Source organism: Canis lupus, chromosome 6 (genome assembly GCF_011100685.1).
Source record: "Canis lupus familiaris isolate Mischka breed German Shepherd chromosome 6, alternate assembly UU_Cfam_GSD_1.0, whole genome shotgun sequence".
In the NCBI taxonomy this organism is placed as follows: domain Eukaryota; kingdom Metazoa; phylum Chordata; class Mammalia; order Carnivora; family Canidae; genus Canis; species Canis lupus.
This window is the reverse complement of record NC_049227.1, coordinates 56,860,076-56,881,148: the sequence shown is the minus strand read 5'-3', so window position 1 is coordinate 56,881,148 and position 21,073 is coordinate 56,860,076. Positions and strand designations below refer to the sequence as shown.

The window sequence follows — 21,073 nt, the reverse complement described above, 5'->3', positions numbered from 1 at the left end:
ATTCTCAAAATCTGCAAAAGGTATTATAAAATATTGAATAAATCAATACAAAGGGTAAATATGGGGAGATATCAAAGTCAGCATCTATAACATATTTCACAGAATTATTAATGAACTTCTAAAAATTAAATAAAAGTTCATAATGGTTCTTAAAATTTTCTAAAATTCGGAATCTGAGTCCATTAGTTAAATTCAAAAGAATATATATTTTTTATCAGCAAATCCCATAGATTATTTCCAAAGAACACTTTGCTTAAAAGGTGCTAAAGCATTTGAGAAGGAATATTAAATCCAGTAACAGTGTGAACAACCTATGTTTAAGGAAAACTTACACCAATAATGAAAAAAGACTAAGTTTAGCTCTTTGTTAAAAATAAATCAGCACAGACAATATGACATCATGAAAATTCAGTCACATATTAGAAGGGCAAATCAAACTGATATAACCTCATGTCACATAATTTTATTTTTAAATTAGTCATTTCCTTCTAAAGGGACTAATTTTAAGTTAGTACAAATTTCAGTACTGCCTACAGATTTCTGTCAGTGTAAACTGCAACATCCATGCATATTTATTAGGATGTAATTTCATCTCTGGATTTCAGTGACACTGATAAACCACTCAAGCTTCATTCTTGGTTTTTAATGACACCAGAACAAGTTGATGGAATTACAGCTTCATATGTACCATTGAAAGTCTTATTTCTTATCATAGAATAATAAGGCTGGAATCTTTAAAGAGCATCATTCCTGCTGTCCTATCATGAAAAGATGGATATCTAGTTTATTTTTAAAATCCCGTAACTACTCCTCAGTAATCTACTCTAATGCTCAGACCATAGTCATCTCTTCAGTTATTTCTTTCTCTAACACTCTCCTTCCACCTCCCTCCTCATCCCACCCCACTCCTTATCCCCCTTACTCTCTCACCACTGTTGTACTGTAAATTGATTTTTAAAAAAATTTACTTGCATTCAAATACTTTTCGATGCTTTATAAATCCAAACACTTCACACACCTCTCTAAATCACCTATATTTTTGGTTGCAATTTTAAAAGCTTTTCTTTTAAAGGGTTATAAGTCAAAAGAAAAATTGCAGAAAGATAGCAATTTTCAACTACTTGTTTAACTTAATTTCCTACACTGGCATTTAACCAAGTGGGTGAAAATGAGGTTTCCTGCCTGAAATCCACCTCACAGCAAGATGAGCTAACCCTGTCTGAAAGCAACCACTAAACCCAGTTCAGGAAAAGTGGGGGGAAAAAAACTAGCTCTTTTTGGTTTTATTTGGTTTTAAATAATGAAGAGACAAAACAAAAAGGCATTATTACATTGACAAAAACAATAGGTAGCTGATATATTTACCTTGCATTCAATCTCTGCTTGTTTGCGTTTTGCTTCACTTAATTGAGTAAGCAGTCCTTTGTTCTGTGCTGAAAGATATTGCACCTTCTCGTGTAGACTGATCACCTCTTGTTCTGCTCTTCGAAGATGGTTACTATTGATCTGATTCTAATAATTAAAAATGTAAATACTCAGACACTAAAGACTCCAAAAAACCTACAAATTTCTATCTCCCTATTTTATAAAATGATATTAGTTACAGTTGAATTTTTTATATTTACTATTTTTTATTTAATTGTTCAATACTAAAAAAAAAGTTATAAAACAGGCTTAAAAATCAAGTCATCCAAAAGAATACTTAAGGTCTATATTACAAACTCTTCCTAATTTTCTGTTTATACAATACGTATCTACAAACTTTAAGAATGTTTACACAGAATGTTTCCAGTTTCCAAAAGAAAGCACAGACGAATTGAAAAGTACCATCACCATATACTGAACTGTAAAATCCTTGGTGTCATGAAATTTGTCATAGGCAGTTCTATATTCCTCTAACATACAGAACAGTCTTTTTATGGAGCATGAATTGGTTTTGAATTCTGACGTTTTATCTGATGATTAGGCAAACCAGTTATAATATTTGAGTCTATTTCCTCATTTGAAAAATGTATATAAAAATACTTCCTATTTCGCATTTGATTGTCTTCAGTATTAAATGAGAGATCACATGGAACAGAGCTTAATATATAGAAAGAACTCAATGAATGCTAGCTATTTAATGTGTTACAATTATAGAACATACTAAAAAAATATATATAGGCCTTAAATTGGCTGACATGAGGTAGTTTCCCCATGTAGGTTTCACGTAGCCTGTTTCTCTTAACCCCAAAATATTCTATTAGGGGTCTGAAAGAAACAGTAGGGATTTTATAACCAAAGATGAAAATCTGGCTCCTCATTTTACAGTTTTTCAACCTTGCTAAACTTATCTAATCCCAACAAATTTCAGTACACTGGTATAAGCACAGAAACTACTACTTGACTTTAAAGGCTGTGTTTTAAGAATCATATGAGAAAAGTTTATGAAAGGAGTCTCATATAATGTCTGAAATTAAACAGATACTTAATAAATTCTGGGTTGTTACCTTTATTATAACTATTCTACCTCATTCAATAAAAAGAACCCTGCCTTGATTTTTAAAAATCTGCATCATAGAATAGACTTAAGGTCCAAAACTTTCTACCACTTCTGAGTTTCTTCATCTTTAGTTTTATTCATCTTCCTGTCTACAAAATAATGAACTTCTTAGTACTCAAGTACTTAGTGCTTAGATTCAAAATGTTCCACAACTTCTTTTTACTGTCTTCTTTCCTACCACTAAATACTTCAGAAGGACATACCTTCAACATAAGCTTCAAAGAATTCTCAGAGAGAACTCTTCCTCCCACCCCTCAATACAAGTCTATGACCCAAAATTATAAAACTCCACACATAAGCAAAACTGAAAATTGACAATGAGTGAGAAATTGTAGACAACAGGACAAAAGAATAGATTTTTTAAAAACTCTAGTTGGAAAATAATCATGTAAGGATTTATATGAAACAGTTTATTTAAAATTATTAGGCATAAAAAGAGAGAGCAAAAACCTAAGCAAAGAACAACTAATTATCAAAAAACATTTAGCAAATTTGGGGGCGCCTGGGTAGCTCATTGGTTAAGCTTCCAATTCTTGATTTCGTTTCACTTCATAAACTCAGGGTTGTGGGATGGAGCCCTGCACCAGGGGCCTCAGTCAGTTGTCCCTCTCCTTCTGCTCCTCCCCAACTCATGCATGCATGCTCTCTCTCTCTCTCTCTTTCTCTCAAATGAATAAATATCTTTTAAAAACCCCACATTTAGAAAATCTGAAAAATAATCAAATACAATTTCTAGAAGTTAATGTGGCCAATAATGTTTAAAAATTAAAGGGTTAAGTAGGTGATTAGCTACACTGAAAAAAAAAAGTGTTCCAGAAGAGGTCAGAAAACATAGAAGAGAGTAAGGAGTTACAAAATACACCCAATGGGGGGGTTTCACGATAAAACTGAAAACAAAGAAAAAGGTAAGATATGATTGTCTAAGAGTTGACTATAGTTGACAGTTTTTACAACTGATAAAGATATATATAAGAATCTACATTTTGGGAAGCACAACTAGTCCCAAACAGGATAAATACAAATAAACCCTCACTAAGACACACTTTAACAAAACAATGCTAACGAAGATGCAAATCAAGGGCAAAACTGAGGATCTGTGAAAAGGGAAGGTGAAATATGCAATAGACATTGCAACAGGAAAAATCTGTAGTGCTTTAAAAACTAAATTTCATCCTACTTTAGTGTATTCAAATAAACTATCATATAAAAGTGAGAAAAAAAAGTATATTTACTGTTAAGAAAGTGAGACTTTACAACTCATGATTGAAATCGGAAAGAAAACTGTTAAAGAGCAAAAACTCAGCAAACAGGCAGACAAATCCAAATAAGCACTGACTCCACAAAGCAATAATGTCTCGTAATTTGGAGATATAAAAAAGATGTACAATAATAGTAAGATATAAGATTGGAAAATGAAAGAAGAGCACATGAAGATCTTCCAAGGCCCTTACATAACTTCGAAGGAAGATGGGGATAATTATCAACATCAAACTTTGTTCAGTCAGGTGAGCATTTTTTATTTTTTATTACATAGGTAACAAACGCTAACAGAAAAGGAATTATAAAAGTCAAACCAGTAGCAGAAAAAGAAACATCATCTAAATTAATCCAATAAAAAGGGAGGGAAAAATAGAAAAAAGGGAATAAAAAAAGAAAACAATTTAAAATACATTATAATAAAGAGTTTGGATTCCTGATGTGGTTGTAGAATAGAAAGAACATTATTCTCACTCTTTCAATTAAAAAAAAAAAAAAAAAAAAAAGGCAAGCCAAAATCTAAATTCATGACTTCTCTTGAAATCAGAGAGGTGAGGTCACAAGGCAATTAACTATCCCTAAAATATAAGGACAGACAAGACAGATGAAGCCAAAGCTGTTAAGAATAATTCAGCCAGAATATAATCAAATTGGTAGAGACCAAGTGTTGACTGGCTAGAGAGTGTGGAGCCTAAGGGAGCAGGAAAGTTCACAAGCTCTTACACACTTTTTCTTCATGGACCACACAAAAAAGACAGATGAGAGTCTTGAAAAAGAGATCTCCATTGCGCAGGCTTGAGGGAGGAGAATAACAGCCAATGCGAAAGGAGCATTAAACCTTGCTTGTCTCCTCTAGGGAACATAAGCTTGAAATGGGGCAAAAAACACTATTGACCTTAGAGCACTGGAGAAACCACTACATGTGAGGAAGGGACAGGACGATATTGTGGACCTAGGACTATAGCTGGTGGTAGGGCAGGAGCACCAAGAAAGTCAAACACTCTAGATCCAGGGACACTATGCAACCTAAGACTAAGGCTTTATTAGAAAAATGGGCAACACTTCTGCCCCTCCAACTTCCTGTAAAAAGTAATAGTGGAACACTTCTGAATACTGAATCTCTGAAGTGCTGTGCAAATGGAAGACCTAAAGACACTAAGAAAACCCTCTGGCAAACCAGCCCCCATTCTAAAAATAAGATCATGCTAGAGGAATTTGAAGCCTGTGGTGCAATGAGGGTAACCACAGAAACAACAAACCTCAAACCCAGCCCAACTCCTGACTGTATTAACTCAAATCCCCCACATTAAAGGCCTAGCAGAGGAAAAGGTATGCCCATTTCCAGGCATAAAAACTACTTACCTAAGTCTATTGTCCTACACAAGATATTCAGTTTTCAACAAAAAATTACAAAGCATAGGAAAAGACAAGAAAAAACAAAACACTACCAAGAGACAAAGTAATCAGCAGAATTAGCCTCACATATGACACAGATATTAAAATTGCCTGACAGGGAACTTATAATAACTGTGATTAATATGCTAAAGGCTCTAAGAAAAAAGTGAAAAGCATGCAAGATCACATAATTACTATCAGCAGAGAAATAAAAACTAAAAGAATCAAATGGAAATGCTAGAAATGAAAAAACACAGTAGTAGATGTGAAGAATGCCTTCAATGGCTCATTAGACTACTCACAGAGTGGAAGAATCAGTGAACTTAATGATAAGTCAATATAAATATTTAAGTCAATAGATACTGAAATGCAAAAAGAACAAATAATGAGGGGGAAAAAAAGAACAGATCATCCAAGAGTTACCATTAATATAAAATAATCTAACATATGTGTAATGGGAATCCCAGAAGGAGAAAAGAGTATGGATAGGGCAGAAGAAATATTTGAAGAAAGAATAACCAAGAATTTTTCAAGTTTCATGACAGGCACAAATACATAGGGCCAAGAAACTCAGGATAAAAACAAAGCAAAAAAAAAAAAAAAAAAACAGAAAACAACAAAACAAAAAACAAGTCATTTCATCTTTAAGCTCCTAAAAACAAGAGATAACCTTAAGGGTAACCAGAGGGTCAAACACATTACATGCAGATGAAAAAACCAGAATTCTGGCTTGCATGGTTTCTGACAAGAAGAATAACTTACACCATTGAAGAAAAACAAGAAACAACTCCAAATACAATATCCAGCAAATATGCATTTTAAAATCGAAGAAATACTTTCCCAAAGAAATAAAAGTACTGCCAGCTAACCAGCAGTACAAAAATGTTAAAGGAAGTTCTTTAAGCAATAGGAATATGCCACCAGACAGAAACGCAAATCTATACAAAAAAATAAAATGCCAAAATGCAATAATTGAAGGGAAAATGTTAAAATTTTTAAAAATTTCTCTGAAAGGTAATGATTAAAGCAAAATTAGTAGCACATGACATGGTTGACTATATGTAAAATATATGAGAACAATAGCACAAAGAAAGGGGGAAGAACTGGGAATATACTGTTGAAAGGTCCTTATTACATGTGAAAGGTACAATATTATTTGAAGACAAGCTCTGGTTAGATGTATATTGAAAAACCTAAAGAAACTAGTAAAAAAGAAAAAAATGTACGGAGTATAAATAAAGACAATTGTGGAGATAAAACGTAATTATAATAAATGCCCAAAACCCAAGAGAAAGTAGAAAAAAGAAGAAAAAAAATACAGATAATGGAACAAAGAGAGGATAGGCAGCAAGCTGATAAATATTAATCCAAACTGAATCATCAAACATGTACTACACATGACAGCTAAAAGAGACCGAGACTGCATTTTTATAGCTTTATTGGGATGTCCACATCATAAAATTCACCTAAAGTGTACCTATACTTCAGTGGTTTTGTATATTCACAGAGTTGTATGATCATTTGTCAGACTGGATTTTTAAAAATACATACCTATATGAAGTTCATCAGAATATAATAAATAGGTTGGAATTTAAAGGATGGAAAAGATATATTAAGGCAAATGCTAAACAACAAACAGCTTAAATAACTATGTTAAGATGAACAGACTAAATCAAAATGCATCATGAAGGATAAAGAGGATTAGTATATAGTGAGATTCATTTTACCACAAAAGAAATAACAATTATATATTTGTATGTCCTTCTAAAAGAGGCTCAGAATATTTTAAGCCAAAAAAAATTATTATTCTGAGGAGAAATAAACAAATCCATAATCACAACAGAAAATATCTACTAGTTAGTATTTCAAAGATAAGGTGACACACACAAAAACTAGGAAGGATATAGAAAATACAAACAATACATTAAATATATTTAAGATACATTAAATAATTAAGAAGTTTGATCTAATATAAGACTCTACAGACCACATTCTGTGACCACAAAGCAAGTTAGTTAACATAATGACATAAACTACTAATCTATACTTCTGGAAATAAAAGAAAACATAATAGGAGTACAAACAAAGGGGAAAAAGATGAAACCCAAGCAACATATAATAAAAGAATATAAGGAATAGAACTAAATTATACAGAAAACAATGGTATTAACATGGAGGACCAAAAAAACTAAAAACCCAGTCTTTCGAAATATATATTTTTTTAAGATTTTATTTATTTATTCATGAGAGAGACACAGAGAGAGAGAGGCAGAGACACAGGCAGAGGGAGAAGCAGGCTCCATGCAGGGAGCCCGACATGGGACTCGATCCTGGGACTCCAGGATCATGCCCTGGGCCGAAGGCAGGCTCTAAACAGCTGAGCCACCCGGGCTGCCCCCAGCCTTTTTTTTTTTTTTTTTTGCCCCCAGTCTTTAGAAATATTAAAAATGGCAAGTTTCTAAAAAATACGGTCAACTTCTGTGTCTTTCCAAGAAAATACACAGGCACAAATAAACACTATTAGAAATGAAAAAAGAGACAAATATTGATCCAGTAGAAAGAAAGGATATTTCTTTAAAAACTACTCTGAACAACTCTAAGTGATAAATTTGAAAATTTAGATGAAATGGAAGGGAAACATTAACTTACCAAACCAGACTCAAGACAAAAAAACAGAAAACCTGAAAAGACTTGTAACTTTTCAGTAAGTAGGATTGATAGTTACTATTCACACAAAACAAAACAAAAAGATAACACTGTTTAAAGGAATGGATTCCAGTAAATACTGAAGTGACAAGTAATTCAAATCTTAGATAGTATTTTATAAACTATAACAAAAAAAGATAAAATACAATCCAATTAATTCCATGAGCTTTTTATAACCTTTCTATTGAAACTAGTAAAAGCCTCCCCCAAAAGAAAAATTGTACATTTTAACTTAGGTACAAAAAAATCCAAAATATTAAAAACCTGAATCCAGCCATGTGAATGCGTTGTGTACATCTCTGTACCTGTATATTGACAACTGTACCTCAATATAACTAGTTTGCTTTGCAGTCCTATGTATTTTACTTTATGCATTAAAAAACCATTATTTTTGAGAAAGAGTCCAGAGGCTCCAGACTGCCAAAGAGGTTTATGGTATTAAAAAAAAAAAAAAAAAAAAACTCTGTCCTGAAGAAACTCTTAGAGCTATCCACTAGGAAATATGTGCAAGAATGTTCAGAACAGCACTATCTGTAATAGCAAAAACTGGCACACAGAAAGAAGAGTGTGGTTCAATAAACTAAGATGTACTTCCTCGGCATTTTCTAAAAGGCACTAAAATTTTCTAAAATTAAGGAATTGAAACTACATGTATCAACAAGGACAAATCTCTTAATCTGGATGCTCTGTATGGACCATCACTAGTTCGAGCACTGGCATTTAGGAAAAAGTGCCTTATGCCATTCCTCTTCCAGCAAAATCCATTCAAAATCACTCTTAGGTACAATTCAAAGTACAAATTGTTCAAGCTTTTCCCTAAACTTTCTAGTTGGAATTTATTTTCCCCTCCTATTTTCCATAGCAATTTCTATTGAACTCTTTATTTTTTTTTTAATTTTTTTAATTTTTATTTATTTATGATAGTCACAGAGAGAGAGAGAGAGAGAGGCAGAGGGAGAAGCAGGCTCCATGCACCGGGAGCCCGACGTGGGATTCGATCCCGGGTCTCCAGGATCGCGCCCTGGGCCAAAGGCAGGCGCCAAACCGCTGCGCCACCCAGGGATCCCTCTATTGAACTCTTTAATTACCAAATTTCAAAATTACACATTTTCCAATTTTATTGAGATATAATTGATATATATAGTGCTGTGTAAGTCTAAGGTATACAGAATAATGACTTGATTTACATATAGTGTGAAATGATTATTTAACAACCATCATGTAATATAGTGAATTATAATAAATGTATTTTGTGCATGCCTGATTCCCATGTGCTAAGTTTTCTAATGGCTGGACGGTGGTTTGTATTCAAAAGTTCTCAAAACGATGTTTGTGAATTTGATTCGTTCACCACTTTGAAATAAAACCTAGGGGTGCCTGGGTGGCTCCGTCATTTAAGCGTTTGCCTTCTGCTCAGGTCATGACCCCCGGGTCCTGGGATTGAGCCTGCCTTGGGCTCCCTGCTTGGTGGGAGGCCTGCTTCTCCCCTTTCCCTCTCCCCCTGCTTGTGTGCTCTCATGATCTCTCTCTCAAATTAGATAAAGTCTTTAAAAAAAAAAAAGAACGATAAAAACCCTGAATATAGGCTTATAGGCTGTATTGCATCTTTAATGTGTGTACAAGGAGATAAAAATCTTTTATGAAATAAAACTTCCCAATACAAAAGCTAGATTTCTTTATTTTTTTTTTTTTTCAGATTTTATTCATTTATTCATGAGAGACACAGAGAGGCAGAGACCCAGGCAGAGGGAGAAGCAGGCGCCATGCAGGAAGCCCAATGTGGGAATCAACCCCAGGACCCCAGGATCATGCCATAAGCCAAAGGCACACAGATGCTCAACCACTGAGCCATCCAGGTGTCCCAGAAGCTAGATTTCTACTTTTCAAAATTTTACTGTTATTTTTAATTATAATGAAAAATACAAGAAAATAACTTTGAACAGTGTAAAACAAGGTATATTGTTTAACCTAAAGGATTTACAGATTCGTGTGACCATATTCAAGTTCAGACAATTTTACCTATAGGTATACAGAATGATACGTGAGTTAACTATGCCCCCTAGTGACTAAGTACTTAGAAAACCAACTAACATTACAGAGAATACAGAAAGAATATGGTCCACACAAATGTACCACATAAAAATTAAATATACTTTATAACGCAAGTGAGTTCCATTAAAAGAATTTTGCAGATCTTAAATCAAGTATATTTAAGATAGAATTTATTACAGAAAGGGGAGACTTGAGAAAAAAGAAGTATAAATTTGGAATTAACTGCTCAGAGTCACCACATTACACATACGGAAGCATCATTCACATTATATTCTACGCCAATTATTCTCAACCAGGAGCAATTATGTCCCCTAAGGACATTTGGCAATGTGTGGAGATGCTTTTGGTCATCACAACCTGGGGTGGGGAGTACAGTGAAATTGGATCTAGTGGGTAGAGGACAGCGATACTGGTAAACACCCTACAATGCATAGGCCAGTCCCCCAAATAAAGAATTACCTGGTTCAAAATCTTAAGAATCAAGGTTGAGAAATTTTGCTCTACATGAATATTTCCTCTCAACTTGTGCAATAAGGCAACAAGTTAAATACAGTTTTATGACGTGCTTAAACTTTGCCGATTGGGTCAAAGAAAACATTAAAATCTCTGATATCAAAGACTACAATTTTTAGCGGTTTTCATTTGGGCTAGGAAATTATAGTCTAGACAGTTTCATATATCCATCTTTTATATCTATTCTACACCTATTCTAGAGATGATATAACCTGTGCATAGATTTTGACCTGCTCATGATGTTTTTTTTTAAGGGGGGGGGGGGGGAGAATCTTAAGAAGGCTCCACACCTGTACTCCTAAGGTCATAACCTGAGCCAAAATCAAGAGTCCAAAGTTTAACCAATGGAGCTACTCAGGTGTCCCATGCTAATGGCCATTTTTTAAAGGTACTGGGCTTTCCCATCATACCTGTGTTTCCATTTCCATCATCCTTTGTTTAATTTCTCTTATTTCTGCCTGAGTTTCAGCTTCTCTAAGTCGAATGGTCATCAGTTCATCCTGTAACTCATTTACAGCATTTTTCTTAGGTGGGTCTTTCCATCTCCCAGTAGTACGAGCTAAGTGGCGCTAAAAGACAGAAAAAATTATATTGCAACAAATATTCCCAGTATCAAAATAAGAGCTAACTTTCCTGGAACTTATTTCATGTCCAGTACTATATTTAGCACTATATATACATTATTTTATTTAATCCCCAGAAAACTTTAATAGTTATGTACTATTATCTTCATTATACAGGTCAGAAAATGGAAATGATGATTAAGTAACTTCAGAAAGGTCAATATAGCCAGTAAGTGGCAGACCTGAAATACAAGCTCAGATATAGTTCAAATCTGTTTATACTGTGGATCATTGTATAGAACACAATTTTCACCCTAAATTTATTATGACAGATTTCCAAATTTTTAATGAAATCCCAAGAAAAGAAAAAACGGGGCCATTCATGAATTAAGGAATATTAGAAATGTTCTCAAAGTATCCATGGTGAAGCATCGGTTTTGTTTTTAATTTACAGTTTATTGCTGCCTGATACTTCTGGGAAAAAAGAAAAATGTTGTGGCAATATCAAGGACTAATTTCAATCTTTGCTAGAGGTAACCCTACCCCAAAATTCAAACCAAAGTCACTAATCTGAAATGATATATAGTGTTTTTTATTTTCCTCTCCTGCTTCTAGATTCTGTTTTTTGGTTCCTTATCAGCACTTTTCCTCATATGTGAAAAAATCTGTGGGCATATAAATGCCTGATTTTGTGAAACAACCAATTTTCAAAACAGTTTACAAATGTATAGACAAATTTATATTGGTGTCATCCTGCTGTTTCATACTGACCAATGGATTTAATATCAACAGAAAAATGTCCTATATAAAGGAAAATTTTCTTTTCTCTTCATTAGAAGAAGTTACATAAATCACAATGGTACAATAACAACAACTTGAGTTGATCTCTATTTTATCTTTTTAATTATATGAATTAAAAAGGAAGAAACAGCTTAAAGGTTCTTTCAATTTATAAATGCCTTCATATTTTTGCATTTAAAGAGTCTCACTTTAAACTCAAATCCTAATGATGATCATCAGCACTTCAAACTCATACAAATTAAACATTTAGGCTTCACCTGCTTTTTAAAAGCGCGCAAAGTATACTGACTGATATACCTGCCAGTGTTCCTCTAAATCCTTGACCTGTTGTCTCAGTTCTTTCAATCCCATAATAGCTTCTGCTTCTCTCAGTTTCACAGCAATGAGCTCCTCCTGAAGCCTTGCAATGTTATTTTCATCAGGAAAAGAGTTGTTTCTCTAAAGCAAGAGAAAATTTGGGATTTTTAAATTTAAAGAATGAAATAAAACATATGCTGTAAGAACTATTTTGTCCCATACACAATTATATTTAATTTTATACAGTTTTACTAAAATATAAATCACAAACAATAAAACTTACCCTTTTAACGTACACTAGTCAGTGGATTTAAGAGTATTCACAGAATTGTACAACCATCATCATGATCTAATTTCAGGACATTTTAATCACCCCACAATGAAACCCTATACCCATTAGCAGTCCCTCCACATTTCCCCTCCCTCAGCCCCTGACATCCACTAGACTACTTTCTGTCTCTGTGGATTTGTCTATTCTGAACATTTCATAACAATGGAATCACATGATATCTGACCTTTTATGATTAGCTTCTTTCACTTATCATGTTTCAAGGTTCATCCCTTTCTTTGACAAATAATATTCCATTGTGTGTGTATGCTACATTTTATTTATCCATTCATTAGTTGACAGAAATCTGGATTGTTTCCATTTTTTGGCTATTATGGAAATGCTGCTATGAACATCTATGTAAAAGTGTTTGTGTGGACTTATGTTTTTAATTCTCTTGAGTTTATACTAAGGAGCAGAATTGCTGGACCGGATGCTAATTCTACACTTAACTTTTAAGAAACTGTCAAACTTTTCCAAAGCAGATGTACTGTTTTACATTCCCACTGGGAATGTATGAGGGCAATTGTACTTAATTTTGAGGACACAAAAAGTCTAACTGCTTTGTTTAAGAAAACAGTAATCAGAGTTTTGAAGCAACATAATTAAAATGTTTTTAACATGGCAATAAGCTTACTAACCTCCGATTAGGACTCCAAACAAAGCATGAACATCACTTATATTTTAAAGACTTATAGAAAAGAATAGTCCAAAATCTATTTGTAAAATAGATTGTGTACAATACAAAATACAAAACGTATTTTCTCAGCATGTCACTTTGGAAAGGAGTATAAAATCGTTGAACATTAGTTATTATTTATATCAAGATTAAGAAATTAATACTAAGGTGATCTACATATTTGCTTAAAGAGTACAAGATCTAGACTAATCTCTTACTCCACTGAAAGACCCAGTCTAGATACAGGGTAGCCCCTATTACACTGCTCTGGGCTATGACCAACAGATCCTAAATTAGGCCACAGTAAAAGCTCCTTGGGTAAAGTGGGGTACTACTAAGATTTCAAGCACTGAGTCTATGAAATTTTATAACTCTAAAATATTTCACAGTAGGACATGAAGATTTTAGCTCCTAGAGATAATGAATAAAGTTATTCTTGCCAATTAAACATTTTTACTGTGGACTATAAATACTTTCTCGATTGAATACCAGAAATTTACTGTATATGCATAAAAAGAGAATCCTGCAAGAAGAAATTAACCATAGGAAGCATGAAGACTTCTAATTTCCTCTCTATAATATGAATACCAACAGACCTATTTAAGAACTCCATTTCTAAGTTGGATCCAACGACATTTCTTTCTACCACATACTCAAAACTAACAAATTGAGATTCTTATCTACATTATGGTACGCGGAGTACTCCTAACTTAGAAACCAAATATTCTCTTATGCATTTTTTATAACTCTCTTGCTGCCTTTTTCTCAACAAATAGGAAAATAAATTCTCTAAAAATAATATAAAAATCTCAAGCAGATCTCTAGCAAAATTATTCCACTACGTTTTTTTTTAAGATTTTATTTATGAGAGACACAGAGAGAGAGGCAGAGACACAGGCAGAGGGAGAAGCAGGCTCCTTGTGGGGAGCCTGATGTGGGACTCAACCCCAGGATCCAGGATCACAACCTGAGCCGAAGGCAGACACTGAACCATTGAACCATCCAGGCGCCCCAATTATTCCACTACTGATGGTTGTTACACCCTGATTTCATTAAGAAACAGGAACAACTTGAGGCTGTCATGTTCATTATTTATAAGTCTTTGATTTGATAGCTAGATACTACCTGGTAAAAAGAACAAAGAGCCTAAGCCACCAATGATTTTATAGAGGACAAAAAAGAGATTCAGGGTTTGTGATCTAGAACACAGACTCTCAAGTCTGAAAACTATGAGAAACCTAAAAACATTTCTATTTCTAATACTTATCTAATCCTTAAAGTTCTTTAGTAACCTTGAAAAGAAGTAAATTAGCTTCTGTAAGTACACTTTAGGCTAAGATCTTCCCATATGTCCTGAAGTGGCTTATAGCAGCTTGGAAATTTTTAACAGTAACACTCGGATGAAATTTTTTTTGAAATGTTTATTTATTACTCATATCCTATCTCTTACAGATAAAGATACACTATTTGAAGACAACCATTAATATATATCCCCTAAGTTTCATTTAAATATTAAATCATCTCAAAATAACCGTGGCTGCTTTCCTCTAAAAGCGTTCCAATTTTTTTTTTTAAACCCTTAAAAAAGGGGCTTTGAGTAGTATGGCAACAACAAAGAGTAAGTGAGAAGCTTATTTTCTTTCTCCTTTTCTCTTATGGTAACTAATGTGTAAGGTTTCCAATGTAGAAAAACACCAAGTCCAATTTAACTGTTCAATAAGTACATCTATCACTTCTCCTCTAATTTGGGAATGACAGGGATCCCTGGGTGGCACAGCGGTTTGGCGCCTGCCTCTGGCCCAGGGCGTGATCCTGGAGACCCGGGATCAAATCCCACGTCGAGCTCCCGGTGCATGGAGCCTGCTTCTCCCTCTGCCTATGTCTCTGCCTCTCTCTTTCTCTGTGTGACTATCATACATAAATAAAAATTAAAAAAAAAAAAATTAAAAAAAAATAATAATAATTTGGGAATGACAGTACTTATATTGTTCTCACCTTCTCTATATCCAGGACTTTATCCTGCATCTCCTTTAGTGCACACTGAGACTCAGCTTCACTCAGACGGGCTTGGACCAATTCCTTCTCTAGTTGCAGCACAAAATCTTCATTGTAGTTGGAATTGCATTTATGCTACAAATTATAGGCATATAATGAAATTTCATAAAGTATGAACATGTACATACAATAAAAATAAGTGCAATTACACAATACAGTTACTAAGAGCAATCAAATGTAAAAGTCCAATCTCCCCATTACTTCTAGTTTATCTACTCCAAATAACTTTCCAATGAATAAAAAAGTCCAGTCATGGTATCTATGGATAAAACACATTACTCTTTGCTGGTAAACAGTTATTATACTAATCAAATCCAATTCATGAAAGATAAATATCTCCTTTTATCTGTCCATCCATCCAGATACTAAGAACTTGTTCTGACTCTATAGACATGCCCTGTATGAGAGTGTAGCCATTAGCCACATATGGCTACCCAGCACTTGAAATGTTGCAAGTCCAAATAAGAAAGGATGTAAGTGTAAATACAAACTGAATTTTGAAGATGTATTATGAAATAAAAGCAAAAAATACCTCATTAATAATTTTTATATTGATGACAGGATGAAATATTTTATACACAGAGTTTAAGAATATTAATTTCATCTATAATTATGACTCCTTTTAATAAGGCACTTTAAAATGCATATGTGGCTCACATTCTATTGCTATGGGACAATACTCTTATACACTACACAGTACACATTTACTGAAAATTCTATTTTAAAGTAATTCTTTTTTTAAATAAAAATAAGGCATTCACAAATGACGTGAACCATCCTAAATCCCAACAGAATAAAAATGTATTTGCTCTTAGAAATGTAGAGCTCTTTAAGGATATGCATGAAAATCACTGCTGGAAACCGAGAAAAAGAAGATGCTGCACAAAGAAATTAACCACAGAAGCACAAAACCTTTCCATCTCCTTTCCTGCTCTTTAATGTGAATACCAATGCAGCCACTTAAGAAATCCCTTTTTAAACCAGTTTCTATAAAAAGCTGTCCTAAGAAAGCAAAAAGATATCTAATTCACCATTATATAAGACTTCTTAAAAGAAACTATCATTTCACATTTAAATCACATAGTAAAGAAACAACTCAAAATTCCAAAATAGTCACAGAGAATCATCTCCTGATGAATTAGCTTGAATAAAGAATAGTTCCTTCTTCAATTAATAGTTTACTCTTTAATACATTAGGAATAAAACCGATGTCAAATTAAAACTTTATTTAAAAACTATTAAATGTTTAATTAAGACATAATACTCCCTTACCTCAGTTACTCAAAAAGATGGTTTTTTAAATGAATAGTTGACTTATTAAACAAAGGAGGACTTTTTAATTCAATGTATTAACATTATTTTTCCTAGTAATCTGGTACGATTAAAACAGTATTCTATTTTTTTTTAAACAGTATTTCTATACAAGGAGTCTATGTGCAACAGGTATATCTCTTTAGTAAATACTTACCTTACTAAATAGGGAAAAAGGACTCTTGGAATAACCACATCCAAAATGCAGGTGCCACAAATTTTGTTTAATGGGACTGTGGTTATTCCATGAGTAATACTAGAATTTCTTGCCCTAATCTAAAGCCCTGACAACTGTAGTTCAGGTGTGTTTGCCAAGATTCTATATTAGGAGATCCCCAGGAAAACATCAAGCCCTGATGGCCCAAAAGAGAATGGAGTCACTGATCTGGTGTAAACCAACTGATATACCCAAGCACAAAAAGACCCTTGTACTAATATTGGGAACACATTTTTATCAATAAAATTTAAAAAACTTCTAATTGACTTCTATTGTTCAAGGGACAAATTATACATTCCATAGTTTATATGTTACTTCTTCCTTCATACTTCGCATTGAGTTGAGGGTTGTTCCTCAATCCACTGTAAACTAGCTTTAGTTCTTATCCCGTATTGAAACTGATCTCATCACCAACAACATCATATACAGTAACGATATAAAAAGTCAATGGTAAGCCCTTTTATTCAGCTTTTACTTTCACTAGACAGTATATGGAATTTAATACAACTGATCACTCTTAAAACTTTTTACTTAGATTTTGAGGTGCTACTCCTCCATAGTTCTACTATCCTATCTTCTCTGCTGCCTCTGCCAACTCTATTACTTCATATAGGTATATATGACTATATGTACATGTTTATGTGTCTATCAGTCCCCAGGGGTTCAATATTGTTTTCTGTCAATCTGTTTTTTTTTTAATTTTGTAGATTCATCCTATGTGAATATCTACAAACTATCTAATATAGTCTGTGTACAGGCAGTATCAACTGCTATATATATGTAGTCTGTATAGGCAGTGGATGAACTCACCAAGGAAAATTCTGTATAACAGTTAAAAAGGGAAAGTAGAGGGGAAAGAGGGACAGTAAGAGGGAGAACATACAATGATGAAATTCCAGGGACAGTATACACAGAGAGCATAACACTCAAATCTGTATTATCAGCCCAGATCTTTCTACTAAGCTACAGATCCATATTCATAAGTTGTTACTAGTCTCTGCTATCTGGCTCAAAGCATCTCAAATTCACCTCACATTCAACATGTCAAAACTGAACTCCTCATCTTTTCGTCCTCAAGTATTTACTCTTCTGCTAGGGATCCAACCATGTAACAAATGACCAAGTCAAAACTTTCCCTCTTCTATTTAACCCATACTAATCACAAAACCTTAATATTTCTTCCAGGTATCTTTTGAATTTGTCTGCTCCTCTAATCTCTACTGTCCTTGTTTTTATTCATGCCCTCACCTCTTTCTCTGAACTGCTGCTATAGTCTTACACAAATCCCCTCCTATTATAGCACTTACAGTGGGTATTAGTATTCTGTTACATCTCATTGTAAATTATAATAAAAACAAGGCATTCTTACAATTCTACCACCTGGACTAGGTATGTGTTTTGCGATCCTACTGTTTTGAGTCTGAGGAAGTTTCGATTCTGTTTATTAATATAATTATGTTACTGAAAATTATATAAACATCAACATGGAATGAATCTAACTCTACGAAGTCAGTTTCACCCAATTATCAGTTTTCTAAATGGCAATTAGCCTTGTCCAATTATATTCATATGCATTTTTACTGAACAAAAAGTACTTCCATTGGAATCAGTTAATATTCATATAGGTTCAGTAAACAGAGATTCTACATTTAGACTTAGGGAGTTAGAAAAGGTTCTAGCGGGCAGCCCGGTGGCTCAGCGGTTTAGCATTGTCTTCGGCCCAGGGCATGATCCTGGAGACCCGGGATCGAGTCCCACATTGGGCTCCCTGCATGGAGCCTGCTTCTCCCTCTGCCTGTGTCTCTGCCTCTCTCTTTCTCTCTGTGTGTCTCTCATTAATAAATAAATTTAAAAAAATAAGAAAAAAGAAAAGGTTCTAGCATTTGTTTGGTTGTCTGAAACATGAACAAAATGTGGCCCACAGTGAGTGTACTGGAAATGCCAGATATGCCTTGGTTTAATGTAGAAGGGAAAAGTGATGACAAAGAAATTCAGGGAAGATGTAGACAAATCTCTTTGAATGGGCTAAAAAACATGAAGACATTTCTTTGTGTCCCATGGGAATGTTCACCAAAGGGTGACCTCAGCAAAGGATTTTAAAAATCAACTGGATAGGATGACCCACTTTGTGGATATCAGTCAGCTTTTTTCCTCAGTCACCGATCACTGTCCAATAGACTTATGAATGAAGCAGCCATGGTGGGAGGGATGGAGGTTATGCATGGACTCAGCAACCTAGACTTCCATTCACCAAGGTTTTGGCCACTGCTGAGAGCCCAATGTGCCAGCAGCAAAGGCATCTTCAACCCTGGGCCCCTGATATGACACCATTCCCTGGGATGACTAGCCAGCTATTTGGTGGCAGGTTGCTTACACTGGACTGCTTTTATCATGGAAGGGCAGCACTTTGTTCTTACTGGAACAGATACTTAGTCTAGATACAGATTTGTCCTCCCTGCACATAAATGGTTTTGTCAAAACTACTATCTATGGACTTACAGAATGCCTTATCCATTATCATGGTATTCCACAAAGCATTGCTTCTGATCAAGAAGTTCACCTAATATCAAAGAAGTGCATCAGTGGGCCCATGCTCATGGAATTCACTAGTTTTGCCATGTTTCCTAACATTCTGAAGCAGCTGGCTTGATACAATGGTGGAATGACCTTTTGAAGACCAAATTACAGTGCTAGCAAAATGGCAATATCTTGGGCTGGGGCAAGATTCTCCAGAATGATGAATGTGCTCTGAATCAGTGTTCAATATATGGTGCCTTTTCTCCCACAATCAAAATTCACAAACTCAGGAATTAAGAGGTGGAAATGAAGAATATGTGTGGAACACAGAAGATCCTTTAGAGTGTCTCTTACCATTATCATGCCCTGTGATAAAGGTCAATGAAACATTAAGAAGGATTAATAATGGCCCAGGAATGAAGGTCTGGATTACCTCCCCAAAGAATCATGATCAGCTGATGTGCTTGTTGAAAGCAAAAGGAATAGAGTGGATAGTGGAAGATGGTAGTTATAGAAGCTATGAGTATATGACAGAAATGAAATAGAGTGGATAGTGGAAGATAGCAGTTATAGAAGCTATGAGTGTATGACAGAAACGAGGACTGTAATTGTCATGAGTATTTCCTTCTAATTTTGCTACGAATATGTGTATTTTCTTTCATTTCTTTATCATATAAAATGTCTTGACTTTATATCCAAGTATTTATTGTTAGTTTTACATCATAGTATTTAAGTTATAGGATATCAAGAAAACATCACTGAAAGACTAACTTCTCTTCTGGGGAAGGCATTAGTGCATTTTCAGTTGTGCACAGGCTAATCCTATCATGCTAGTCCAAATTATGACTTTGTTGTTGTCTTTATGTGGAGACTAAGTAGGTTTATATGGAGATGCACATGGTTGCCAAGTTGACAAGAGTTGGACTTAATGATGGTTAATTTTGTGTGTCAACTTAAATTTGGGCCCCCAGCGGGCCAAGACTAAACATTATTTCTGGGTGTGTCTGAGGGTGTTTCCAGATGATTCAATAGATTGCCCTCTCAATGTGGGTGGGCATCATCCAATCTATAGAAGGTCTGAATAGAACAATAAGTGGAGGAAGGGAGGATTCATGCCCTGCCTGCTTGCCAGCTTGATCTGGGATATGGGTCTTCCCCTACCCTTGGACTGGAATTTATACTATCAGCTTCCCTGGTTCTTCGGCCTTTGAACTTTTACTCTCAAAACTGTGTGTGTGTGTGTGTGTGTGTGTGTGTGTGTGTGTGTGTGTCTCCCCTACTGACTGCGTCTCTGAAGAACTCTGACTAATGTATGATAAATTTTACAAATAAGAATTAAACTCACTGATTGGAATTTGATCCATTTCAAATTTGACCCATTAGAGCTTCTGCAATTGAATACTTTTTTGGTCATAATTTCCACCATTTCCAATTTCTTTCATTCAAATTATTTTTTCTTGGTTCAAATTTTTGCCGCTCTAAATACAGTCAGGAAAGTGATACTTCTGTCAATATTCAGCCTATTAAAAATTCTGCCTTGTCAGTTTTAGCCCTAAGTTTTGGTTTTTATTACTAGCAGCCTATGACATTCACCAAGCAAGTTGGTAAATAATGGAATAATGTTAATACTAATCCTAATAATAAGTACACCATTTATTTAACACTCACTATGCGCCAGGCATTACCCTAGAGAACCAACTCCCTTAAGTCTCAACAACCTTCAACTATACACAGGACAAACTATACCACAAAGAATTTAAGTAACTTGTCTTAAGTACACACAACCAGCAAGTGGAATTGGCATCAATGTGGCAATGTTAAAATACGCTGCTGTGGAATG

The 21,073-nt window shown here is 34.4% G+C and overlaps 1 protein-coding gene across 14 annotated transcripts in view; it reads right to left on the bottom strand.

Moving 5' to 3' along the window:
• The window catches only part of EVI5 (ecotropic viral integration site 5), a 194,722-nt gene that overhangs the window by 65,101 nt on the left and 108,548 nt on the right, over positions 1-21,073 (bottom strand). For all 14 annotated transcript variants that reach the window (XM_038541354.1, XM_038541348.1, XM_038541355.1 and 11 more), the window contains 4 exons: positions 15,129-15,263; positions 12,127-12,267; positions 10,876-11,034; positions 1,366-1,512 (listed from right to left, as the gene is read on the bottom strand). In XM_038541354.1, the coding sequence (XP_038397282.1) occupies positions 1,366-1,512; positions 10,876-11,034; positions 12,127-12,267; positions 15,129-15,263 (582 nt within the window). The remainder of the gene's footprint in view (positions 1-1,365; positions 1,513-10,875; positions 11,035-12,126; positions 12,268-15,128; positions 15,264-21,073) is intronic.